We start from the raw sequence: 26,335 nt of genomic DNA, 5'->3' as shown, positions 1-26,335 counted from the left end.
GGCCTTTTCCCTCCCACCCCGGATCCGGGTCGTTCGCGAGTTCTGATCCCCGCGTTTCTCGCCGGCTCCGCTCGCCCGGGCCTCCCCTCGCAGGTGGCTGCTGGGCCCCGTGGCCCCCTCGCGCCGCGCGCGGTTCCCCTCCCTCACCCCCGAAGCCCTTCCCTCCCCCCCCCTCCGGCTCCGAGGCCGCGGGAAGCCCCCGGACGGCTCCGGGGGCGCAGTTGGCGCCGCACCCCCGCACCCCGCGCTAGGCCGAGCCCCGCGGGAGCATCCGCCGGGGAAATGGTCGTGCTCTCGGTGCCCGCCGAGGTCACCGTGATCCTGTTGGATATCGAAGGTACCACTACCCCGATTGCTTTCGTGAAGGTGAGGGGCGGAAAGAGCGGGGGACTGACTTGTGCTTACATGCGATTTGCGGGGGTAAAAAAAAGTCTTGCAGATTTTGCATTAGAGACCTGGAGGCGGTTGTTGTGCGTCTTTGGCAGCCTCCACTGTGGTTCGGGAGGAGGAGGGAGATGGGGAGGGTGACGGGCTCGCTTGCACCGTCTGCACTGCTGCACGGCCCAGCCCGGGTTCGGTGCTGATGTAGGGGTAGGGGGTGGTGGCCTGGGCAGAGGGGCGCAGGTTCTCCAGTGCATCCCTGCAGGTGAGCGCCGGCCTTGTGCTGCTGGCTCGCGCCCGGCCAGGCGTTCTCCGAGGCATACGCTGCCCAAAGGGACCTTGCAGCTAGCCCTGGCGTCTGGAGCCCCCAGACGCTCCGTCCCAGCCCTGCAGATGGGGACCGCCCTGCTCCCTGTTTTGGCCCTGGGCCCCGCGCCGTGGAAGACCGCACTGAGGTTGGGAGCTTCAGGGCACAGCTAGATGACGTTCGTTTTCTTTGGAAAACTCGGGAAGGTTGACGCTGTTGGAACGCAAAGCCTTCCTCCCCGGGGCTGGAGAGAGATGGGCTAGGCGCTTGCCTTGTGCTCTGCATCCCATAGGCTCCCCCCCCTTCACCCCGGCACCGCCCTGAAGGATTCCCGAGCGCAGAGCCAGGAATGACCCCTCCCGCTGAGCAGCCGATGTGACCCAAACACCTAAAAATAATAATAATAGAAAAAGAAGTCTTCTTCAGATGTCTAGGATTTCATTTTGCAGCTCTAGCCTTCGACCTAAGCCACAAGTTTATGACTTTGTGTGATAGCAAAGAAAAAAAAAGGTGCGGTGCCATAGCCTGTTCGAACAGGTAAATGTCAAATCTTAGTCTTGCTTTTACATTTTTAAAGTCCAACAGGTAGGGCATTTGACTTACACTCGGCCAACCCTGGCGTGATCCTTTGCACCACTTACAGTACCCAGATTCCTGCCAGGAGTAAGCCCTCAGAACCACTAGGTGTGGCCCTAGAACAAAAAACACAAGCCCTTAAGAATTCTGCTAAAGGGGCAGAATAGTATAGAATGAGATATCATAGTGTGTAGGGCTCTTGTCTTGCACAGCTTACCCTGGTTGGAGCTCCAGCATCCCATATGGTCCCTCCCTGAACACTGCCAGGAATGATCCCTGAGCACAGCCAGGTGTGACCTACCCCCCAAAAAAACAACTGCTAGAGATTTTAGACGAGTGTGTTAACTAGAGGGACTTGTGTACTGTTAGCCTTTACATGTCCTTTACAAGTAAGAAAAAAAAACTTCCAACTTTTGGAAAATTGCAAAATTTTTCCAAAAACAAAAAAATCTTCCAACAATTTTGAGCAGCCTGGACCTATAGGGTTTTCTGCCCATCCCTGAGTTTAAATTCTTAAGTTTTAATTTTGAACAATTACCAGTGAGGAATAATTGTATTTTTTGTTTTGTTTGGGGGATACACCTGGCTCTGCACTCAGGAATTACACCTGGTGTTGCTGGGGGGCCACATTAGGTGCTTGGATCAAGTCCGGTCAGCAGCGGGCAAGGCAGTGGCCCCTATTTGGCTGTACTATGGCTCCGGCCCCAGGAATAATCTTGATGTAGGTTATAGTGTATCTTTTCAGACTACAGTGTAGCAAGAACAATGTTCCTTCAGAAGAAGTGAATGCCCTGCGGACTAATACTAGGGGAGTTTCTTAAATTGAGTTTGTCTTGTCCCCTATTCCATGAGCCCCCTGCCCCCCTCCCCAGTTTTAAGTCAGGGTGACATTTTTAGAAATACTCAGGACTGAGGCTGCAGATACAGTACAGGAGTAGGGTGCTTGCCTTGGCGCTGCCAACTGGCGTCCCATCTGGCTCCATTGAGCACCGCAGGGAGGAATTACTCCTGAGTGCAGAGCCAAGCACTGAGCATTGCCAGGTGTATGGCTGTATGGCACAAAAACTTAAAAACGCACAAACTCAGGATTGCTCATATGCTGATTGAATTGACTTGTGGACTGATGGCAAAGAAACTTCATTTTCTTGAAGTTCTTGCGTGTGTGGGGGGGGAGGGGTAAGGGAAGGTCCTAGTCTTTGCAGTGATCATTCTCTCCCAGTGATAACTCTTGCTTGTTTATTTTTGACACATCTGGCTGTGGTCAGGGCTTACCCTGTTTCTTTTTTTTCTTTCTTTCTTTTTTGCTTTTTGGGTCACACCCGGCAATGCACAGGGGTTACTCCTGGCTCTGCACTCAGGAATTACCCCTGGCGGTGCTCAGGGGACCATATGGGATGCTGGGAATCGAACCCGGGTCGGCCGCGTGCAAGGCAAACGCCCTACCCGCTGTGCTATCGCTCCAGCCCCAGCTTACCCTGTTTCTGCACTCAGGGGCTCAGGCATCACTTCTTTTGGGCTCTGGAGACCAAATAAGGTGCTGGCTATAAAACATGGGTCAGAGGCAAGGCAAGCGTCTCTAGCTTTACACTCTTCAGCTCCCAGGATAGTGATAGGAGAGGCCTTCACGTGGTGTGAGATTTGTACCATTCATAGAAAGTGGTTTTATGGAATAAGATACCTCAGCAAATTAGTCTTGTAATAAAACACACCTCTCCCACCTGTGTCTTATGCCAGAATATATTTTTGCACCACTCATGGTTTATAGCTTAGTGATTCGCAGAGTTTTTTGCAGAGTGTCACAGGATTCTAAATAGTTGTGTGTGTGTGATTTCTCCCCTCCTGCCTTTGGTTGACACATTTAAGGCAGGTTCCGAAAAATGCTTTGGGGTTTTTGTATAAAGGACATTTCTTACATTCTGTCTTGTAAGCTCCCTTATTCCTAATTTGCTATACACAAATTCATCAAAACTGATCTTTAGAAGAATATATTCAGAAGAACATGGGGTCTGTATGGATGATTGTGATAAATATGCAGGGTCCCTTATTAAATGGACCACTGGGAAACGTTAGGCTATACATGTTCAACAAGGTTCCTTTTGTTTTTTTTTTTAAATTTTTTAATTTTTTCTAGTTTTTGGGCCATACCCGGGGCTGCTCAGGGTTTACTCCAGGCTCTGCGCTGTAAATCACTCCTGGTTGTGCTGGGGGGAGCATATGGGGTACTTGGGGTTAAATCTGAGTTCTCATAAGTCTTATTGTGTGATTTTCAAGATTTTCATATCACACATGAGCTTTGAGTGTCTAAGTAGCGTTTTACAAATTTAATTGAAATGACAATAAGCGTTTCTATTCTAGCAAGAATATTTAGGAAGGGGCTGATCTTGTAAGTGAACATTCAAGGTCTGAACTTTTGAATAGCAGGAGAAGGGTTCAATTCTATCCTTGGCCGAGTTGGGAATTGGGAGGCGCTTGCTTCGGGCTTTATTAATCCCATTAGGAATGTGAATTTGTCTTACTTTCTGTGGCCTGTTGAATGGAAGCAAGTAATTGAGGAGTTGTAATTTACTGGGGCTACCCTGCAGAGCTACTGCTGGCTGTACAGGGGACCAGAAGGTGCAGCCTAGCTCCTGGATTCTTTTTTTCCTGAGTATTTCCAGTTGGATTTGCATATGAGGCATATTTGCATATCTGACCAGGTAAGACAATACCAAGGGTCCAGCCACAGACTCTGTGTGGGAAGGCAGTCTCAGGACAGACCTTTCCATGCTCACAACATGCAAATGGACATGCAAATAGTTTTACTGTACTCCCTTAGGCTGCTGGCAAAAACTGGTTTTACTTCCTCCCAGTTAGGTCTCATTTTCTGTGAGTCAAAGAATTGTTAAATTTCTAGAGGCAGAAGACCTCTTCACCAGGACGGACCGACCTCTTCATCTAGGTAAATTAAATGAGTCAGTTGCTGCCCGCTGAGATGTTCTGTGTAGCCCTCAGCACAGCCGGTGGGGGGAGGGGACAGTGATGGCAGAACCCAGTTTTCCTCAGGTGTCCCCGACGACTGCATCTGATTCCTGAAAGCCACCAACCCTGTTGGAACTCGGGCCTCTGTATCCGAGACACGGTGACGTCCCAGCGCTTTCTGTCAGAATCAAAACACTAGCACTGCCAGTTTTGACTGCTTATACATTGTGTATATTCATTGTTCTCAGTGGGTTTTGTTTGTTTATTTTGCTTGTGGGGTCACACCCAGTGATGTTCAGCGGTTCCTCCTGGCTCTCCATTCAGGAATTACTCCTGGCGGTGCTTGGGGGACCATATAGGATGCCAGGGGTCGAACCCCGGTCGACCATGTGCGAGGCGAACGCCCTACCTGCTATACTATCGCTCTGGCTCCTGTTCTCAGTAGGTTTTGAGAAAAATTGAAACGTCAAGATGAAATTAGAAGAAGGGTGTGAGAATATTCTTTTTTCTTCCCTTTCCTGCGGTGTGTGGATTTCCCTGCTTGGTCTTTGCCCTCCATGATGTAATACTCATTTTCTGATTTGTTTCTCTGCAATAGCATGGTTCTCTGTTGTTAACTTGTCAGGTAGCCTTCAACTATCGCTACTATTGTTACTATATGTATTTTTTTTTTTTACTTAGTCACCAGGGGTAACAGGGTTTCAATTCCTGCACCATTGATACTTCCCAGGCCGCCACCCCTACCCCACTTCCCTCCCACTTTAAGTGTATTTTTCTTGTTTTGGGGCTACACCTGGCAGTGCTCAGTGCTCACTCCTGCCTTTGTGCTCCGGGAACACTCTTGGTGGGCTCTGATCACTCTTGATCACTCAGTTGGGGTGCCAGGGTTTGAATCCGCGTCAGCTGTGTGCAGGGTCAGTGCTGCTGTACTGTCACTCTGTCCCCACAACTGTTATTTCTAAGTTTGAGGAAAAGGGTGTCTCGGTACCTACCTAGCCGGGCCTTGTATTTATGTTCTGTGAAGTTGTGGTGAACCCTTTCATTGGCCAGTGCTGAATCGCTGATTACTTTTCTGTAAGTCACTTGGGGAGAGCTCGAATGGTAATCAAGACGTGCAGTTTCCAAGACTGTCCTTCTAAACGCTTCTTTACAGCTTGTCCTTTTTGTGGTTTCTGTGTTGGCAAGTAGTATCAGGCAAACTGATACTCTTGTAACCCCAAAATTCACTTTGTTGCTGTTGCTGAATTCCCAAAGGAAGCCACTTGTACCTGGGATCTCACTGCATGCCTCACACAGGCCAGGCAAGTGCTGTGTCACTGAGATCCTCCCCTGGTCCCCTGGTTCCCCAGAATTCTTAGAGAACATACCAAGTTGGTGTCTGGGAGCCTCTGATCAGAACATTTCATCAGCTGACGAATACACACCTTGCTTGATGCGTTTCACTCTATAGTTTGCTGACACACGCTGAACCCCCCACTCATGGCCTTAAAACACTCGTGTTTTCTCTGGAGGACACATGTTTTCTTGATATCAAGAATGCCAGGGGCTTGGGTGCCATGCCCCTTGGGTTTTGTGGTTTGTGATTCTCTACTACACTTGTACCTATCCGAAAAGGATGAGGAAAGTGCAGAGGCGACTGATGTCAGGCTCAGTTTGGGTAGGTGAAAACTGCAAATGTGGAATCCCCAAATAAGGAGGATGGCTTGTACTTGAGTAGTGTTACCCAGGATGAGTTTGAAGGACAAAGTGTTTCTGGAGCACTATGATTAGTGGAAACTTTTTTTGTTTTTGCATTTTGGGTCACATCCAGCAATGCTCAGGGGTTACTGCTGGCTCTGCACTCAGGAATGACTCCTGGTGGTGCTCGAGGGACCATATGGGATGCCGGGGATTGAACCCAAGTTGGCTGTGTGCAAGGCAAACGCCCTCTCCTCTGTGCTGATTAGTGGGAACTTTTTCCAGGTCGGTTGCATTTCCTCAGCCGTGCAGTGGGCATGTAGATGCTTAAGGCTCCTCCGGGCTTCAGCTCAGGCTTTCTACTGCTCAGCCTCCTCAAAACAAACAAACGCTGTCCTCCCCTTGTTCATCGATTTGCTCTAGCGGGCTCCAGTAACATCTCCAGTTTGAGACTTGTTACTGTGTTCGGCATATCGAATATGTCACGGGGAGCTTGCCAGGCTTTGCCATGCGGGCAAGATACTCTCGGTAGCTTGCTGGGCTCTCTGAGAGGGGCGGAGGAATTCCGCCCTACTGCTGTGCTGTCACTCCAGCCCTCAGCCTCCTCCCTGGCCCCTAAAACTTCTCTTCTTAAATCATTCCTTAACCAAAACCTGATACTGGATATGAAGTTTGTATTTAAACTGTCCTCACAGAAGCCTAACACATGTCTAAAAGGGTATTAGAGCTATAAAGGCATTTCTTAGCAGTGTCAGGAGTTGATATTCCATGATTCCAAGGCAGCATTTGAAGAGTAATTAATTTTAGGATTGATGAATGTTTTGGGGGCCAGAGAGGTAGTGCAGCTGGTCACGCAGTTACTTGCCTGGGTTCAGTCCCCGCTGCCTTACAGGATCTCCTCTGAGCCCCAACCAAGTCATCCCTGAGCACAGCCGTCTGTAGCCCACCCCCCTTCCCAAGTTTTGTGTTGTGTGTGTGGTTTTTGTTTGTTTTGTTTATTGAGCCACACCCAGTGATGCTCAGGGGTTGTGTCTGCCTCTGCACTCAGGAATCACTCCTTTCGGTGCTCAGGGGACCTTATAGGATGCTGGGGTCGGGCCCTCAGTGTTGTGTCACATTTTAAGTGAATCCTGGCCGCAGTATGAAAGTTGATACGCTCCCGAAGCACCAGGCCTTAGGAATCATTCCACTCTGGAATGACGCTCCGGGAATTCTGCTGCCCGTGAGGGAACCCTGCCACCCGTGGTTTCAGAATTCAGCCCTCCGCAGATGCCTCAGCCAGCAACTGGACTAGTTGAGATCTATAAATAAACTTTACCATTGAAAAAGAAAGGTCTCGTGGCTGTCGGTTTCCAGAACCAGCCCCACTCAGGATGCCGGGCGGTGCGTGGGCGCCCTGAGGCTGTCCCCGCTCTCGGTGGCAGCGTGGTGGCTCAGTTGGAGTCTGGTTCAGTCCTTGACAGCAGCAGCAGCAGCAGCAGCTCGGGCAGAGCAGTTTCCCGATGGCCTTGCAGACTTCAGGCACGCGAGCTTTCACGTGCCCTTTCGCAGTCCTTGTTTCCTTTGCCAGTGACATTTTGTGAAAAGAGAGCACATTTCATCTTGGGAGCAACGTCATCCACATTAGCTGCACTTTGTCTAGTGGCTCTTTCCGTTGTTTCGCCGTTTTCCCGGTCAGGAGCCAGGTTGGGGATGGGAATGGAGAGGAAGGACCCTGTGTCTCTCTCCCTCCCGCGCCCCCTCTCTCCCCTCTCCAAACCCCACGTGAGTCTGAACCCAAACTGCACCCCGCTGTGGCCGGAAAGAGAAGGCCGTGGGCAGGAGGCCACGAGGACACTCTTTGAAGAGCCACCGGCCGCCTGGCCCGTCCACAGGTGCCTGGTGCCAGCGTCGCTTTCCTGGAAGGCTGTTCGCTTTCTTCAGCCAAGTGCCCTCCCTCCTCCTCCTCCCTCTTGGCAGGCTGGGATCCGAAGTGCTCACCTCAGCGGGCACAGAAGTCCAGCTCTTCCTTCCAGACGCTTCGCTCCGTGGTGTCAGGACAGGGCACCTGCTCTCTCCGTGGGAGCCGCATGGATGGGAGGCCCGGCTTCTCGCTCCGGCTTCTCCCTCCCCCTCGTCCTTCCAGGGCGGAGAGGATGCAGCATGTGGGCGGCTTTGATTTTTGGGTCACACCCAGCGATGCTCAGTTACTCCTGGCTCTGCATGCAGGAATCACTCCTGGTGGTGCTGGGGGAACCATATGGGATGCTGGGAATCGAACCCGGGTCGGCCGTGTGCAAGGAAAACGCCCTCCCCACTGTGCTATCACTCCAGCCCCTCGTTGCCCTTATTCTGAGTCTCGGTCAGCTTTCTGCAGACTCCTCTATCTTGTGCTGTTTCCGGAGAGGATTAGAAATTCAATTTTTTTTCCCCTTCCACTTTGGCCACACCCGAAGATGGTCAAGAGTTCCTCCTGGCTCTGCACTCCGGGGTGTCTCCTGGCAGGGCTTGGGGACAATATGCGGTGCCGGGATCGAGTCTGACTGGGTCAGTGGCGCGCGACACAGGCTCTCTGAGTCTACTGCTGCTCCAGCCCCTTCTCTTTTCCTGTCTGTATTCCTAGCCCTTCCCTGTGTCGCCCTTGTAGCTGCAGGACCCTGGGTCCTGTCTGCTGGGCTGGGGTCTGAACCAACGAGCCGTGCCCCTCTGGGGGTAGGACTCTGGCACCCCGTTACTGCGCGTCTCCCCCCACCCCCTCGCAGTCCCAAACAGCACAGGGGCTGTGCTGAGTGTCCTTTGGCCACCGGCCCGTCCCCCAGGTAAGAGTATAAATACATTCAAGGACGTCTGTCATCGCCAGTGGAACCCCAGACCTTTAGAGGTTACTTCCATTTGCTCAGACTCCGAAGTGAGCCTCCACGATGGCCAGCCACCGTGGTGACAGCGCAGGGTCCCTTTGCTTTGCGTTGCTCTCCGGCAGCTCGAGCCTGCCCGGCTGGGAGATGAACGACGAGCCGTGGCATCACGGCTATGCTCCCACTCTCACGTGTGGATTTGACCCGGGCGGTCCCGCTTTCGTCCACGTCAGGGACTCTGGTGAGTGACTCGGGCCTACCGGGTCATCCACTGCAGACTCTTACTCAGGCTCGGCGGGCCATGAGGGCTTCCGGGGATGGAAGCTGCTGTCAGTCAGTGCCTCACTTGCTATACAGTTGCTCCACCCCGACAAATGGGTCTGGAGTGGATGATTAGGTGAGCGTCCCCTACCTCGTCTCAACACCCAGAGCAGACTTTGAGAGTTTGGTGAACATTCTGTCTCATTTGGGGCCATATCTGGCGATGTTCAGGACTTCCTGTGCCCAGGGGTCACTCCTGGTAGTGCTTGGGGGACATACGTGGTGCCAGGAATTGGTCTATTTTCTGTAAGGTAAGTGACTGAGCTCCTGTACTGGCTCTCTGGCCTTCATGTTTTTGCCCCTGTGTGTAATAATTTTGAGCGTTGAAAAAAATACAGCCTGGGGCTGGAGTAATAGCACAGCAGGTAGGGCGTTTGCCTTGCATGCAGTAGCCGACCTGGGTTTGATTCCCAGCATCGCATATGGTCCCCCTAGCACCGCCAGGGATAATTCCTGAGTGCAGAGCCAGGAGGAACCCCTGTGCATTGCTGGGTCTGACCCAAAAAACAAAACAAAAAAACAAAACAAAAAAAAGAAAAAATACAGCCCAGTTGACCGTCCCCACTTTTGGGGGTGCCTAGAAGGCCCTCCCAGCAGTTCTCGGCCAACTGGCTGAGTGTTTGAAGCCTGGAATTCAGGGGTACAGTGATCCCACAGGCCTGTGGTGCCTAGTCTTCCGGGGCTGTACTTAGTATGAGGGAACCGGCTTTGCTTGCTTGTTGACCCCTCTCGGCAGTGCTCACAGGCTACTCCTGATTTCTGTGCACAGGTGAGGCTACTGCGCTGGGCATTATTTTGGTCACATCAGCCGCAGACCTCTTGCTCAGAAAGCCTGTGGTCAGCTCATCGCTGTCTCTGGCCTGGGAAACCCTCACTGTTCAATTTTACATATTTTGAGGTAGTAGGGATCGAACCCCGGGCCTCGCATGCCAGGCATGTGCTTTGCCACTAGGCCACATTCATGGGTCCCCAGAGGCCTATGTTTGTTTCCATTCTAAGTTCAGCAAGCTCTTCCTATGGGGTGGGGGAGCCCCCTGAGAGTTGCTCCGGAGGTCCAGGGACCCAGCTGGCGATTGTCCATCAGCTGGGCCACGGGTGCAGGGCCAGGGACACCAGGCCACCCCGTGATGCCAGGACTCAGTGCCCGTGCCCTGCCGCCCTGTATGCCTTTCACCTGTTTGAAGTTTAAAATTTCCCATCTTTCAAGCTCACCTCACATTACCTCCACTGAGGAAGACAAGGTGGTATCCTTACTGTACGAGTTTAGTTTTTGCAGACAACCTTTGATCTTCACGGTCCTGAGCTCACTTGCCGTTTAGAACGGGGTTTGCTCTTGGGTGCAGTGGGAGATGGTGGGGGGTGCCACCGACCCTCCCTCTCGAGGCTCCGTCCCCAGGGGCCCTCCTGGACCGGAAGCTCCCTGGACCCCTTCCCAGGGGATTCTTATTTCAGAAAGAGTTTTCTTTTCCGAGATTGACGTCTTAAGACAGGGGTTCTTTGTCTGCTGGGTACGTCCGTGAAGGGTTCATTTCTTCTTTTTTCTTTTCGTGGTGTCTGATCACAGACAGTAGGGCCCCCGGGGTCAGACAGCAGCGCCGCCAGGAAGCCTGGGCTGATGCAGAAACCCTGACTTACTGATGTGCACTTAACCATTACGGGCCTCTGTACCGGGAAATGGAGGAAATAATAGGACATTATTTTCCTAGAATTATTTTCCTGAGGACTGAAATGAGATCATGCAAGCCATTAATCTAGTGGTTGAGGAGATGGTGAGTGCTTGGTATCAGCGGTGATGTTAAGAGGTGACAAGATTCTGGAGGTAATGTGTATTCTGATTCGTGTGGGGACACACACACACACACACACACACACACTCCCTTTTGAGCCTGGACAAACATACACATACATACCCTCTGGAGGTAATGTGTATTCTAGTTCTCTGGACACACACACACCCCTCTTGAGCCTGGACAAACACACACACACACATACCCTCTGGAGGTAATGTGTATTCTGATTCATCTGGACACACACACACACACACACACACACCACCACCACACACGCCCTCTTGAGTCCGGGAGCTCATTATACTCCCACCACCCCTTCCCACCCCCTGCCTTTGTGGCAGGCACATTCATTCTCTCTCTCTCTCTCTCTCTCTCTCTCTCTCTCTCTCCCCTTTTGGGTGTTACAGTTTGCAATGCAGGTACCAAGCGACCATCATGTTGGATTTATAGTCTACTTTCAGCATGCATCTCCCATCCTGAGCAAGCCCTCAAGCATCATTTACTTAGTGGTCCCTTCTCTATCCCAGCCACCTTTCCCCCCAGCACGTGAGACCAGTTTATAAACTGTGGAGTGATCCTCTTGGCCCTTATCTCTACTATCCTTAGGTGTTAGTCTCCTATTTTGTTGCTTTATATTCCACAAATGAGTGCAGTAATTCTGTGTCTGTCCCTCTCTTTCTGATTCATTTCCCTTTGCATGATACTCTCCATGTCCATCCACTTACTTGCAAATTTCATCTTGATGTAGAACATTTTTTATGTGCCTTTTGGGCATTTGTATTTCTTCTTTGCAAAAGTTTCTGTTCATCTCATTTTTTTTTTCCTTATGCACAGGGGATACTCCTGGCTCTGCACTCAGAAATTACCCCTGGCGGTGCTCAGGGGACCATCTGGGATGCTGGGAATCGAACCCGGGTTGGGTGCGTGCAAGGCAAATGCCCTATCCGCTGTGCTCTTGCTCCAGCCCCTCATCTCAGTTTTTGAGGGAGTTGGATGGTTTTTTCCTTGTACAGTCCTACCAGAGCCTTAGACATCTTGGATGTTAACCCCTTATCTGATGGGCATTGGGTGAATAATCTTTTCCATTTTGTGGGCTGCCTCTGTGTCTTGGTCACCATTTCTTTTGAGGTGCAGAAGCTTCTTAGTTTACTGTAGTCCCACTTGTTGATCTTTGTGAAGCCTGTCCTCTCACCATTAAGCAACATCCCTGCATCCTATTCTGGGTATTTGTTCTTTGTTTATTTATTTTCATGGTCGTTCATGAACGATCGGTTTGAGGCTCTTCATGTTCCTAGAGCGAACAGACACCTTTGGGCCACACTAGCACGCGACAGGGACAAATGGAGACGTTACTGGCGCCCGCTCGAGCAAATTGCCGATTAACGGGAAGTTAAGTGATTTTTAAGTATTTATTTTCGGGCTTTGGGTCACACCTGGCAGTGCTTAGGGCTCACTCCTGCTGGGTATGGGGGACCACGCAAGGTGCTGGTGCTCAAACCCAGGTTGACCACGAGGCCAGTCCCCTTCCCGCGCTACTACTGCTCCAGCCCCTCTGGGTATATCTTATCTTGGGGTGTTTTTTGGGCCACACCTGGCCGTATTCAGGGATTCCTCCTGGCTCTGCACTCAGGGATCACTCCTGTCAGGACTCGGGACCATACAGGGTGCTGGTGATGGAACCCGGTTCACTGTGTGCCAGGCCAGTGCCCTACCTGCTAGACTACCCCTCCTCGCCCCTGTGCTTTAAAATCATTTACTAACTTCGGTCCCTTTATAATGATAACCTTTCTTTCTGCGGTGTGATTCATTGTAGTTAATTCAATTAGAGTTTGTCTTTAATTACAGTGTAATCTTCTTAATAGGATTTCGAAGACACTTTACAGTATCAGCAGCACATCATTTGGAACACAGCTCAGGAAGTCCGAAGGCTTCACTCCCAGGGTCCCGCTGTCTTCAGGGGGTTGGTAGATCTTGCTTATTCTGTGAAGATCTGGCCGCCCGATTCTGTGTCTCTGAGGCTCGGGGGCTCCAGGTGTGAACTAGACTTAACAACTCCTGACCCTGTTGTTGCAAATACCTAGTCAAGAGGTTGTGGCCGGAAACAAAGGCTGTGTCTGTCAGTCCCGCTCAGTTTCGGAACGGGTGGGAAAAAACGTTTTGAGAGGGGCTTTAGCAGTGGGAGGAACAGTGACAGTGTCTGTGGTGACAGGACCTGGTCTCTGAGCCCCTGGGAGACCTGTCAGCAGGGTCACAGGGCCGGTTCCCCAGAGTGAAAGTTCACACCCTCAGGGGTAAGTAACCCTGTTGGAGAGGCGGGTGTGGCCGCTTGTGTTTGTGTTTGTGGTTATGTAAGTCACTTAAGTCCCGCCTTTTCAGGTCCCTGCAAAACGAATATTGCACATGATTAAACAAACTCAGCAGGAATTACTGTGTGTCGCTCTCGTTGGTAGAGAGCCCCTTAGTATGTAGTTGTTTTCTGTGACTTTTCTTAGCACAGATAGCGTCCCTCTATTGCAGTTTAATTGTTCTCAATTCCCTCTTGGGCCTGACGTCATCATTCCGGCTAGAATTGGGGGCATACAATTCTTTAGCCGGGCTATTGCAGATGAGCACTCTTCTCTGTCGTGCTCAGTTTCTGCTAACTTTATTCTCTGGGTAAGCCTCCTTGACTTATTTGTGTTTATTTTTACTTATATGTGTTTTACTTGTGTGTTTATTTTTCTAACGTGTGGTTTGATGTAACATAAGCAAATCTGAGATTTTAATTATTTTTGTTTTTGCTTTTTGAGCCACACCTGCCTGGTGGTGCTGACTGCGCTCAGGGGCCACTCCTGGTGGTGCTCAGGGTCCGTATGTGATGTGGGTTGGCCACATGCAACTACCTCTCCGGCCGCTCTGTGATTTTTTTTTTTTTTTGGCGCCGTCTCTCCAACCTCCTAACTGTTCCGAAGGTGACTTCCCCAAACCAGACTGTGTTCCCTCTGTGTTTGTGACCTGTTTTATTTATTTAGAGAATGTAGCTTTTTTTCTTTTCTTTTTTGGGTCACACCTGGCGCGACGCACAGGAGTTACTCCTGGCTCATGCACTCAGGAATTACTCCTGGCGGTGCTCCGTGGACCATATGGGATGCTGGGAATCGAACCCGGGTGGGCCGCGTGCAAGGCAAACACGCCCTCCCCACTGTGCTATTGCTCCAGCACCTGTAGCTTGTTTTTTTTTTTTTTTTTTTTTTTGCTTTTTGGGTCACACCTGGCGATGTTACTCCTGGCTCTGCGCTCAGGAATCACCCATGGTAGTGCTCAGGGGACTATATGGGATGCTGGGAATCGAACCTGTGTTGGCCGCGTGCAAGGCAAACGCCCTACCCGCTGTGCCATCACTCCAGCCCCCACCTGTAGCTTGTTTTTAAGACAATGACTTTGCGGTTTATCCTCTGAGAGACAAACACCAGCCCACTAGTACTGCTTCTGTATGGTTTTCTGTATGAAAAAGTTAAAAATTCTCAGATGCCGTGAATCATTTGTACTGTGTGGTTCGCTTGGATGGGCTTTTCTTGCTGGATTCTGGGCTACACGGGCAGTGACCAGGGCTGACTCCTGGCCCTGTACCCTGGATCCAGTTTGGGTCATCCCCTTGCAGGGCAGCGCCCTTCCTGCTTGTACCGTCTCCAGCCCTGCAGAAGGCTTCTGAAATAATTTAAGTAGTTGAACTCCTAAATATTACCATCACTTCTTCACACCCTCCCTCCCCCTTTGAGGGTTTTTTGGCCACATCCTGCAGAGGTCAGGGATACTCTTGGCCATGCCCAGGGGTGTATGGAATGCCAGGGAGCAAGCAGGGGTCAGCCTCATGCCAGGCAAGCACTCTCTGCTGTGCCATCACTTCCGCCTCCTTACCTTTATTACCCATCTTCACAAGTAACTACTAGGGTAACAATTTAATTTGTTACTTCTGTGACCTTTTCATTGCAACAGCCATTCGCCCAGAAAGCAAAGCCATATTTGGACCTGCCCCGCTATTTATGAGGCAGCTTCTTGAATTAGACCTCAGAATTCTTTGTGGCTTTTAATGGAGCTCTTTGAGAAAGTGCCTTTCGTGGGATCTCTCTCCTCCCAGCTTCCTGGAAGGCGGGGATTCTCATGTACTAATTTTGTCGCCCTTATAAGTGCCACTAAATCAGAACAATTCCACAGGTATCTGGTGGAACGAAAATACTGTCCAGTTGTAGAATATCAGGTTGATTGCAGTATCTCTCCCCCCAGAATCATGATGTTTTAAATGTATCAGGCCTCCCATGGGTGTGTGGCCGGCAGTGCGTGGGGACTAGTTGTGGCCCCGGGTCAAACCCGGGCTGGGTAGTGCAGGACTGCATCTTAATGCCTGTGCTCCTTGGGGCGTTCCCCCTGCCCCCCAGTAATGTTTTGAAATGCATGTGGATTATAACTGAAGTTTAAATATTTATCAATCAGGGGCTGGAGCGATAGCACGGTGGGCAGGGCGTTTGCCTTCCACGTGGCTGACCTGGGTTCAATTCCCAGCATCCCATATGGTCCCCCGAGCACTGCCAGGAGTAATTCCTGAGCGCAGAGCCAGGAGTAATGCCTGAACATCACCGGGTGTGACCCAAAAAGCAAAAAATGAATATTTAACAACCACAGTTATCTCTTGAATCACATTTAAAATCTGGAACATTTCAAAGGGAGGGAGGGTCAGCATCATGGAAGGCAGGAGCCCGGCTCGCTGTGCTGTCTCTGGTCCCAGGCTTCCTTCCCGTTACCTTGCTCCTACGTCCGGGGCTCTCATGGGCATCCCCCTTTCCTCTCTGCCACGGACGTGCCTGCGGGGCGTGGCCGTTCCTGTGCCCCTGTAGTGTGTCGTTCTTGGTGCTGTGTTTGGAGCCATGCCCTACAGTGCTCAATTGAGGCTCCTCCTGGCTTTGTGTCAGGGCTCACTCCTGGCTGGGCTCTGGGGACCATGTGGGGTTCCAGGGATCAGACCTTCGTCAGCCTCGTGCAACGCAAATGTCCTCCCCTTGGAATTTCTCCCCGGCCCCACCTTTAGGTGGATGACATCCTCCCTGCCTTCCCAGACAGGGCGCGAGTGCCTGATGGATGGCGGGAGAAAGGGGGTGTTGCGTGGGCCCTGCCGAACATGCTGGACGCTCTGGTGTTCCCAGAGCACAGTCAGGAGGAGCATGGGCATCCTCTGGCAGAAAGACAGACCCGCCCGTCTCCTCCCTCCCTTCCCTTTAGGAACAGGAATAAGCTTTTATACACTTACGCAAGACTTAGGTTTAGTTCGTGGAGAATTTTGCCTGAATCTACTATTTCTGTGCTTCTGAGTCTGCAGTGATCTGGGGCTTTCCGGAAAGGCGCACGGGGCAGCAGCGTTGAGTGACTCCCGTAGGTAGGGTGGCTAGTGCGGATGGAAGTGACCTGTGTATTGTGGAGAGAGATAAATGTTTCAGGTCTCCGTTTGCAAGGACAGTCGGATGGGTTTGAGAGAGACTCAAGGGTCAGGGTGTGGGTCCCCTGAGCACCGGAAGGGAGCCTACAATTCAACACAGTACCCCGAAGGCCACAATAATCTTTCTCTGGCCTTCTTTTTTTTTTTTTCCCATTTGGGGTGTGATTCGCATTGAACTTGACTTGGGTCATCTGAAATTTAAAAAAAAACCGGTTAACTCGATAGTTAATCCTCTAGTTCTGTGCCTACTAAAACGTTTTTTGCTTTTAGCGATCAGTATTGGAGAAATCCTAATCATGGCATCCTTCTGGGCAATCTCTGAGAAATCAAAACTTTTCTGCCAGTTTCTTTGTTCTCTCTGCTTTGGTTCATTTTCTTGAAACAGTAAGAACAGTGCGATGGCCCAGCAACTTGTCGCAGGAGGAGGGGGGCGGAAGGAGAGGAAGGCGTGGGCCCATGTTTCTCGGTGTCTCCCCGCACACCACAGAGCTGACTGGGGGCAGGTTCTGCTTCGCAGGTTCAGGGGGCAGGTGTGACACGTGGTGCTGACCGCCTTGGAGTTCGTTTCTCTGACATTCAGCGAGCATCTTCTCAGGACATTAATCGTTCCTTTACAAAAGTAGGAGCTCGGCTGGATTTGCCTCCGCGTCCGTATCTCTGAGTCTTGTTTAGTTTGTTTATTTCGTGGACTCTGTCTGTTTCTCTGAAGGCCTCGGCAGCACTTCTCATTTTCCAGGGGATTTTTTTCAGTGACTTTTTGGCTCAGACTTGCCAAGGTGAGATTGTTGGCGCTCTCGTTTTCATGCACATAACTAAAGCGTCTTCTTCTTTTTTTCTTTTTTATCCAGGACATTTTATTTCCTTACATCAGAGAAAATGTTCACGAGTATCTGCAGACTCACTGGGAAGAAGAGGAATGCCAGCAGGATGTCAGCCTTTTGAGGAAACAGGTTGGGACGCGTTTGGGTTTCTTTGCTTCAACATCCACAAGCGTCCCAGAATCGAGGACGTCTGGGGCGTAGGCTTGACTCGGGCAGGAAGCTGTGCTTTGGGTTCTGGGCCTGGCAGCGGCTGACGTGGGGAGGCCACAGAACCTCCCGCACCTCTGGAGTCGCTTCCAGTTTCCTGAGACTATGATGCCTTTGCAAGCGAGGCCCTGTCTGTGTGGCAGGCATCAGGTGATGTGCCACCTCACCCAGGCTTCACTCATGCCTCTCGGGCAGCATCCTGCCGGCTGCTTCTGTGTCGGCCACTCTGGGTACCCCGGCTGGAGCGGCCCTTGTGGCCCGCGGTGTGCTGTCCTCATACGGATAATGCCCGGGCCATGCCTGATCCCTCTTGGAAACCGTCGAGTGGCCGAGATTCCCACTCCGCCAAGCTGGCTCCTGCTGTAGTTTCCCATGCTGTTTTCAGGGGACTTTGTTCAGTGGACAATGTGGCATCCTCTTAAATTTTCTTGTCACGAGTTAGGATGGGAAATAGAGTCGAAGTCTTTGGAGCATGGGTGGACGTTTCTAGATGACGTAGGATTCGCTGGAAACGCTCTTTTACCTTATTCCCTCTTTGTCTTGTCGCCACCACGGAATCGTAAAAAGTGACCATGACACTGCCACCGTCGTGGTTCCAAAGAGCTGGTGAGGCGCTTGCAGGGTGAGGAAGGTGGTGGAGGTCAGAGGGGAACCAGCCCTAGACATCGCTTTGCTGGCCGCTGTTCACAGGCTCCTAGGCATGGACTATTTTTATTTATTTTGCTTTTTTGGCACCACGTTCGTGGTACTCAGGAATTAGTCTCCGGCCCCTATGCTATTTTCTGTTGAGATTTGCTTCCTTTCTTTCGCAAAAGAAATTTCATTGAAGTTTGTTGATCCTAGTAAATGAATTCACAAGCCAGGTTTTACTATCTCATTATGTGTGGTTCTTCTCACATCCAACATGCCTCTTGCTCTAAGTGTTGGCTTTAGTGAAAAAGTAACCATTTATCAGAATCTACTCCCCCTCCATCCTCACTTCCCCCCCCCCCCCCCTTTTTGGGTCAGACCCAGTGATGCTCAGGGGTTACTCCTGGCTCTGCACTCAGGAATTACTCCTGGCGGTGCTTGGGGGACCATATGGGATGCCAGGGATCAAACCTGGGTCGGCCATGTGCAAGGCAGTGCCCTACCGCTGTGCTATTGCTCCAGCCCCTACTCCCCTTCTTTGGTGGAGGATTTAGTTGGGGATGGGACATACACCCAGCCAGGGGTCACTTCTGGCTCTGCACTCAGGGATCACTCCTGGCAGTGCTTGGGGAACCGTATGGGATGCCAGAGATGAAACCTGGGTTGTGTTGGCCTTGTGCAAGGCAAGTGCCCTATCCTCTGTACTGTTGCTCCAGCCCCAGAATCTGCTTGTTTTTTTTCCTTTTTTTAAGGAATATAGACTTTGGTGCTTGAATTTGCAACAGTTATGGGTGCCAGAGGTAGTTGCAGAAAGCTCCACTTTTCAGATCTCGCGTGGAAGTCGGCTGGAAACAAGCTCTGTCGTTGACCGCACGTGATTTCTTGCAGGCTGAAGAGGACTCGCAGCTGGACGGGGCGGTCCCCATCCCGGCCGCCGCTGCGGGCAGTGGAGCTGAGGAGCCAGCACGGATGATCCAGGCCGTGGTGGATAACGTGTGCTGGCAAATGTCCCTGGACCGGAAGAGCACTGCACTGAAGCAGCTCCAGGGCCACATGTGGAGGGCGGCCTTCACGGCCGGCCATGTGAAGGCAGAGTAAGTAGCACATAGGCCGCTGGCCTTTCACCACCAACGTTATTTTTTTATTTATTTATTTATTTTTTGCTATTTGGGTCACACCTGGCAATGCACAGAGGTTACTCCTGGCTCTGCACTCAGGAATTACCCCTAGCAGTGCTCAGGGGACCATGTGGGATGCAGGGAATTGAACCCGGGTTGGCCGTGTGCAAGGCAAATGCCCCACCCACTGTGTTATTGCTCCAGCCCCATCCACCGTTATTTTTTAATTTTCTATTTTATTTTTGCTTTTTGGGTCACACCCGGCGATGCACAGGGGTTACTCCTGGCTCATGCACTCAGGAATCACTCCTGTCGGTGCTCCGGGGACCATATGGGGTGCTGGGAATCGAACCTGGTTCAGCAGTATGCAAGGCAAATGCCCTCCCCGCTGTGCTATGGCTCCAGCCCCTCACGACCAACATTCATGTGCCCGTCTGCTTCCTGCAGCGCTGGTTGCCCAATTTGTAGAATAAAGTCTAAGATCTCAGGTTGAGAATATGACTCAGGTACCGTGCATACTCTGCATATTTGTACACACCCGGGTTTAAGCCCTGCCATCAAATAAAAAGTGAGTTGTGAAGGGTGTTGGCCGTTTGTGCACAGATAAACCTGCAGCCGCTGTCTGAACTGCGTTTCATCTGGCTGCGATGACGTGTTCCTCCATTTCAGCTTGGTGGTCTTCCTTCTAGGTTCTTTGAAGATGTAGTTCCAGCAGTCAAGAAATGGAGAGAGGCCGGAATGAAGGTGTATATCTATTCTTCAGGGAGTGTCGAGGCACAGAAATTATTATTTGGGCATTCTACAGAGGGTGATATTCTTGAGGTAAGATGACCGATGGCTTTACCTTTTTGACATTACAAAAGCATGAAATTACATGACTGAAAGCAGTACACTACAGCTGCAAGTGAAATCCGTGTTCTGATAAGCGGGTTATAAAAAGAAGTCAGGAAATTGGGAAATCCATCTTAGGGAAATATCCTGAGGTACCAGTTTTTGCATCAGAGGTTCTTAAAATTTTGTTGTGCGTGTGAATCACTTGAGTTTGTTTCTTACAAAGGACTCTGGCTCTGTCTCCTAGCAAATCTGAAGTGGTCAGTGATCAGCATTTCTGAATTTCTACCCTAAGTAATTCTGATGCTGGCAGTAGAACTATCTAATAGGAACAGCTATTTTATAAATTACTAGCTTATACACCAGCTGTTTTGCCAGTATTGGAAAATTGTCAACCCAAAGGGAATGAATAACCATTTCTCTTGGTTGCTTAAAATAACAGTAAGGGGGTTGGAGAGATAGTCCAGTGGTTAGGACACTTGCCTTGCATAGAGCCGATCTGAGTTTAATCCCTAGCATCCCCGTGGACTCACAGCCCACCCATGTGATTCTCTGCACCCCATATGGTCCCCCAAATCCCACCAGGAGTGATCCTGGAGTGTAGAGTCAGGAGTCAGCCCTGAGCACTGCACTCTCTCTCTCTCTCTCTCTCTCTCTCTCTCTCTCTCTCTCTCTCTCTCTCTCTCTCTCTCTCTCTCACACACACACACACACACACACACACACACACACCACACACCACACACACACACACAGGGATATCACCTCCTTTTTTTCTTTTTTAATCTCTCAGAGAGTAAGGTGATAGTAGATAGGACATGACAATTTGCTTTATGAGTTCATAAAAGATAGAAGCCCTTGAGTCTTAGGGTCTAGGACCCAGCTCAGTAGTTAGGGAAAGCATATATATTCTTCATGTATGTAAGCGCCCCTTACGCGCCCGGCCCCCCCCCCAAAAAAAACCCAAACCAAATACACACAAAATTGATTCTCCAGTTATAAAGGCAGATGAGAGAAAAGGAAAATAAGCAAAACTAACCTTAACTTTTGTTTTTGTTTGTTTTAGGGTCACACCTAGGGCTGCTCAGGCCTTTTTCTTGGCTCAGCACTCAGGGAATCAATCCTGGTGGGGTTTGGGAGACCATATGGGATGCCGGAAATAACCTGGGTTGGCTGCCTCCAAGGAAAGAGCCCTACCTGCTGGACTTCATTCTGGCCCTAGCTGTAACTTTTTAAAAGTTAAAAAATCAAATTAATACAACTTCATCTTTGAGCAGTTGTGAGGCTTGCTTTTACTTTGTGAAAAAGTTCTAAGAACATTGAAAGATCACGTTCCAAGAACCAAAAAAATGGTTTTATTTTAATTAGGTTAAATTAGCAAGTTTTATAGTTGGCCCCAGTTCTTATGTTTCTTGTTTGTTAGTTTAGGGTCACCCCCGTGATTCTCAGGGCTCTGCACTGAGGAGTTAGTCCTGGTGGTGCTCAGGGAACCAAATGGGATGCTGTGGATGGAACCAGGGTTGGTCTTGTGCAAGGCAAGTGCCCTACCTGCTGTACTTAGTATCGCTTTAGCCTTAACCCATTTATTTATTTATTTATTTTTTATGTAGGAGTACTGCTACTTATTCAGCCACTGATTAGCTGATTGAATTGGGCATGAACTCCACAACCCAGTTATTCTTTTTTTTTTTTTTTCAAATTAGTGAAACACCATGAGGTACAGTTACAGACTTACAAATTTTTGTGCTTGGGTTTCAGTTATACAGTAATCAAGTACCCATCCCTCCACCAGCGCCCATCCTCCCCCACCATGGGTCCCAGCATCCCTCCCACCCCCCGTCCTCCCCATCGCACCCTGCCTCTGTGGCAGGGAATTTCCCCTTGTTCTCTCTTCTTTTGGGTCCTGTGTTTTGCAAGAGAGGCATTGAGTGGCAATCATGTTCGGTCTAGAGTCTACTTTCAGCATGCTTCTCCCACCCAACCCCGTTATTTTTAAGATGACAAAGGCACATACTAATTCTCGTAGAAGGTTTTAAATGTTCTAATTAGAAAATAAGTTTTTTTGGTGCCAGAGCGATAGGCCAGCGGGGAGGGCGTCTGCCTTGCCCACGTTGACCTGGGCCAATCTCCGGCACCCCATACGGTCCCCCAAGCATCACCAGCAGTAATTTCTGAGTTAGAGCCAGGAGTAACCTCCGGGTGTGACCAAAAAGCCACCTCCAAAAAGAGAAAAAGGAAAGAAAGGTTTCTTGCTGATACATTTAACAGCTTGTCAGTGTGGAGTTAGAGAGATCTTTTCATTCTGGGATAAAGGGATATTTGGAGCATTTTATTAGGCATGAAACTCAGACTAGTAATTGTTTGGATTCAAATAGTGTTTTAAGAATAGAAAGCAGGGCATGCATAGTTGAGAATATTTTTGATAGACCCGTTTTGATAGACCCGTTCGTTCCACGCCAGTGGAAGGAAACTGTGCTGATGATAAAATGTGTGTTGGGTTGGGGGTTTTCTTATTCCAAGTGTTTGTTGTTCCAAAATCATTCTTTACTTTTGTAACCTTCCTAGGGTGCTCTGTTTGGTTGATTTTTAAGTATTTATAGAGTCACGTAGGCTGTTGTGGGGGCTGGTGACAAGTGTCTCTGATGTGGGTCTTTCCTGTCTCGTGCTCAGCTTGTTGATGGCCACTTCGACACCAAGATCGGACACAAGGTAGAGAGCGAGAGTTACCGGAAGATCGCCGACAGCATTGGCTGCTCCACCAACAACATCTTGTTCCTGACGGACGTCACTGGAGGTGAGTGGCAGCGCGTCTCATGCTGCTCCGTTCTGGAGAGGGGCTAAACCCAGCTCTGCACACGCGTTCCGTCTTAGGTGAGCACTGGAGAGAGAGTACAGGGGCTGTGCACAGCCAGCTCTGCACCGCGTATGTCCCCTGAGCACCATCGGGTTGGCCCCAAAGCCACAGGAATAAAATAAATTACGTGGAGACTCTTAAAAATAAGTTGGTGGGACTGGAGCAATAGCACGGCAGGTAGGGCGTTTGCCTTGCTCGCAGCCAACATGGCCGACACAGGTTCGATTCCCAGCACCCCATGTGGTCCCCCGAGCACCGCCAGGAGCAATTCCTGAGTGCATGAGCCAGGAGTAACCCCTGAATATCGCTGGGTGTGACCCAAAAAGCAAAAAATAAATAAATAATTTTTTTTTTTTTTTTAATCTGTAAGCATCCTGGTTTGCAGAGTTGCTCATAATGCAGCCGTTGCAGGCATTCCAGCACCTGCAACTTGAGCCCTGCCACCAGTGTGACCTTCCCGCCACTATTGGGCCCGGTTTTCCACCCACCACCCGCAAGCCTGTCCCCTGGGCAGGCACAAAATAATTCACTTTATATTGCTTGTTACAGTTAAACGGTAAGTGAAATCATCAAAATTTAGTTTAGAGAGAGATTCATGGTTAAATCTTGAAAGAGATCAACCACAAAAATTGCTCAGATAAGCCGGTCCCCAGCGGAGGACCCAGGGTGACCTCATGACGGGTCCAGCCAAGCATCCGCCCTGCCCAAGCCTGGGACCGACTTGACCGCCTCCAGGCTGAGCTCTGCAGAGTTGCTGAACTGCCGAAAATGTCAAGCACAACAGGTTTTGGGGGCTGGAAACTTTGGGCCTCCTCGGAGTGGGGGAGGTCCCCTGCCCCTGTACTTCTGGGAGCCCCGGCAGTCGCCTGCATTGCACCGCCAGGCAAGCTCAGTCAGTATTGAACTGCCCAGTTAAATATTATCGATTTTCTTTCTTTTGTTTCTCTTTTTGGGTCACACCTGGCGACGCTCAGGGGTTACTCCTGACTCTGCACTCAGGAATTACCCCTGGCGGTGCTCAGGGGACCATATGGGATGCTGGGAATCGAACCTGGGTCGGCCACATGCAAGGCAAATGCCCTACCCACTGTGCTATCACTCCAGCCCCATATTCGCGATTTCTTTCTTTCTTTCTTTCTTTCTTTCTTTCTTTCTTTCTCTCTTTCTTTGCTTTTTGGCTCATACCCACCAGTGCTCAGGAATTACTTCTGGTTCTGCACTCAGGAATTACTCCTGGCAGTGCTTGGGGGAACCATATGGGAGGCTGGGGATTGAACCCGGGTCAGCCCTCCCTGCTGTGCTATCGCTCCAGCCCCATATTCTCAATTTTCAGTCTCTGCAGTACTGACATCCCTGTCGGAGCACGCTGGATTGGATGGGCTGTAGTGTAGAAGCTGATAATTCTCGACTAACAAAAACATTTAACACCGAAGATCAGCCAGCAACACGAGCTTGGTAAAACCTCAGACAAGAAGGAGTTCTTGTCCCATAGTGAGATGCAACAGTTTTCACAAATTTTCTTTTATTGAGGTATTTTTTGATCATCCATTAGCCAGTTACCGGCAATAATCAATATAAAATAAATTATTTTGGGCCTGCTACAGGGGCAGGCTTGAGGGGTGGTTGGGAAAATGGAGACAGTGTGGGGGGGCTTGGGGTTAGAATATTGAAAGCCTGGAACGGTCGTCATGAGCAGCTTTGCAAACCACGGTGTCTAAATAAAGTGGAGGGGGGAGGGAAATTAGTGTGAAGCTGGAGAGCTAATGTAGCGAGTAGGGCATTTGCTTTCTACACAGCTGACCCGGGTGCAATTCCCGGCATCCCGTATGGTCCCCCAAGCACCGCCAGGAGTGATTCCCGAGTGCAGGCCAGGAATAACCCCTGAGCACCATTGGGTGTGGTCCAGGCCCTGCTAAGCCCCCACAAAAATTTTAGTAAAAGAAAATTTGTGAAAATTGTTCCATTTCACAATGGGGTTCTTCTAAAGTCATCGTCTGCGGGTTTGCCGGGCTGCTTGCTGCTAGTTGGGCCTTTGCTGTTGCTGATTTTCAAACACACACACACACACACACACACACACACACACACACACAGGAAGGGGAAAGGGGAGTGAGATGTACATGCCCTGGCCCCTGGCTGGCTTCGGTCCTGAGGCGTCTAAACTGGCGTCTGAGTTTCCTACTTGCTCAGCGTGACCCTGTTGTCTGCTGGCCCCCCAGATCTTCTGCTTCAGGGTTCTGTCTGTGGCCATCCGCAGGGTCAGCCCTGTACCAGCCCTTAGGCGTGTGTGACGTATGCTCGGAACACTGCGCTTGTCTGGAAGCGCCTCTCACGTCTCGACCTCCTCTTCTCTGCCTGGCTTTGGGGGCCTGTAAACCTAGTGCCTTGCACTCGGGAGGAAACGTTCCCTCCTGGGCGTGGGGGACCGCAGCCCATCAGCCCCCGTGCCCGTCTCCTGCTCCGTAGTCATTTGTGGTCCCAGGGCTGGAGCAATAGCACAGCAGGTAGGGTGTTTGCCTTGAGTTCGATTCCCAGCATCTCATATGGTCCCCCAAGCAGAGGCAGGAGTAACCCCTGAGCATCGCCCGTTGTGACCCACGAAACAAAAAACCCCCACAGTCCTGGTCCCCAGGGCCGCCCCAGACCCCACCTCTCCCTCACCCCCCGACCCGCTCCCTTGGAGCGAACCTCCCCAACCGTCCGAGGTTCTGACGCGCGTGTCCCTTTCCGCAGAGGCCAGCGCGGCCGAGGCCGCCGATGTGCACGTGGCCGTGGTGGTGCGCCCAGGCAACGCGGGCCTGACGGACGACGAGAAGACCTACTACCGCCTCATCTCATCCTTCAGCGAGCTGGCCCTGCCCTCCTCCGCCTAGCCCCGCGCCGGGAGGGACGCCGCGATCACAGCCATACGCACACACGTGTGTCCCCGTGTCCGTGCCTGTACATATATGTGTGTCCACATTGCCTTTCAGAGTCTCCTGCGTGAGAAAAAAAAGTCTCGGTTCCCAGGAAAGGAAGCTCGTGCGGGAAGATTCCTCTGTACGGACACAGGCTGGATCTTAGAAAGTGCCGGAAGCCGGAGCCCGACGGTTGTGTTAGGGCCAGAGTGTGGCTCACGGGAGAAAGGACAGTCAGCAGAGGTCGGGTGTGTTGTGTTTGTCAGCTCGTGTACAGCAATGGAAAGGTGGGTTCCAGAACTTACTATGAAGCCTTGTTATTAAAAAAAAAAAAACTGGATGTATTTCACCGTCTTCTTCCTAGTAATTGTTTGCTTCCCTCTTGTGTGAGTTAGAAGATTCCAGTAGCTGAATTTGAAAACATTAGCCTCCCCATAACCCAAAGGCAAAGCAGTTTGTTTCTGCTCCAAAAGAGAGCAAGATTGGAGAAGGAAACACATCGGAGTCTTGGCCCACCGAGACTCTCTTACTTCAGGGACTCGCCGAGGGCCGTGTATGACCCTCTCTGCGGCCACCGCCTCCCCACGAAGACCAGTGCCACAGTGACGGCGAGAAGAGAAAGATTCCGGGACCAGCACGGCCGTCCTGATCTTGCCGGGTGATAGA

General features: G+C 50.7%; 1 protein-coding gene across 1 annotated transcript; it reads left to right on the top strand.

The window, feature by feature from the left end:
* The first annotated feature begins 215 nt into the window (after window positions 1–215).
* ENOPH1 (enolase-phosphatase 1) lies at window positions 216–25,698 on the top strand. Its single transcript, XM_056111384.1, has 6 exons — window positions 216–366; window positions 17,160–17,261; window positions 18,858–19,063; window positions 19,777–19,909; window positions 22,589–22,712; window positions 25,506–25,698. Exons 1-6 carry the CDS (start codon window positions 283–285, stop codon window positions 25,643–25,645), a joined length of 789 nt encoding a protein of 262 aa, XP_055967359.1. The 5' UTR covers window positions 216–282; the 3' UTR covers window positions 25,646–25,698.
* The last annotated feature ends 637 nt before the right edge of the window (window positions 25,699–26,335 follow it).

This window comes from Sorex fumeus, unplaced genomic scaffold (assembly GCF_029834395.1).
Source record: "Sorex fumeus unplaced genomic scaffold, SorFum_2.1 ptg000013l, whole genome shotgun sequence".
Lineage (NCBI taxonomy): Eukaryota > Metazoa > Chordata > Mammalia > Eulipotyphla > Soricidae > Sorex > Sorex fumeus.
This window is presented reverse-complemented; position numbering and strand designations above follow the sequence as displayed.

Excerpts from the sequence above, each read along its gene's own strand:
- ENOPH1 (XM_056111384.1), top strand. The coding sequence starts at position 283 with ATGGTCGTGCTCTCGGTGCCCGCCGAGGTCACCGTGATCCTGTTGGAT. Across the intron at positions 19,064-19,776 it reads GCCGGCCATGTGAAGGCAGA|GTTCTTTGAAGATGTAGTTC; the intron begins GTAAGTAGCACA and ends TCTTCCTTCTAG. Across the intron at positions 19,910-22,588 it reads CAGAGGGTGATATTCTTGAG|CTTGTTGATGGCCACTTCGA; the intron begins GTAAGATGACCG and ends TCTCGTGCTCAG.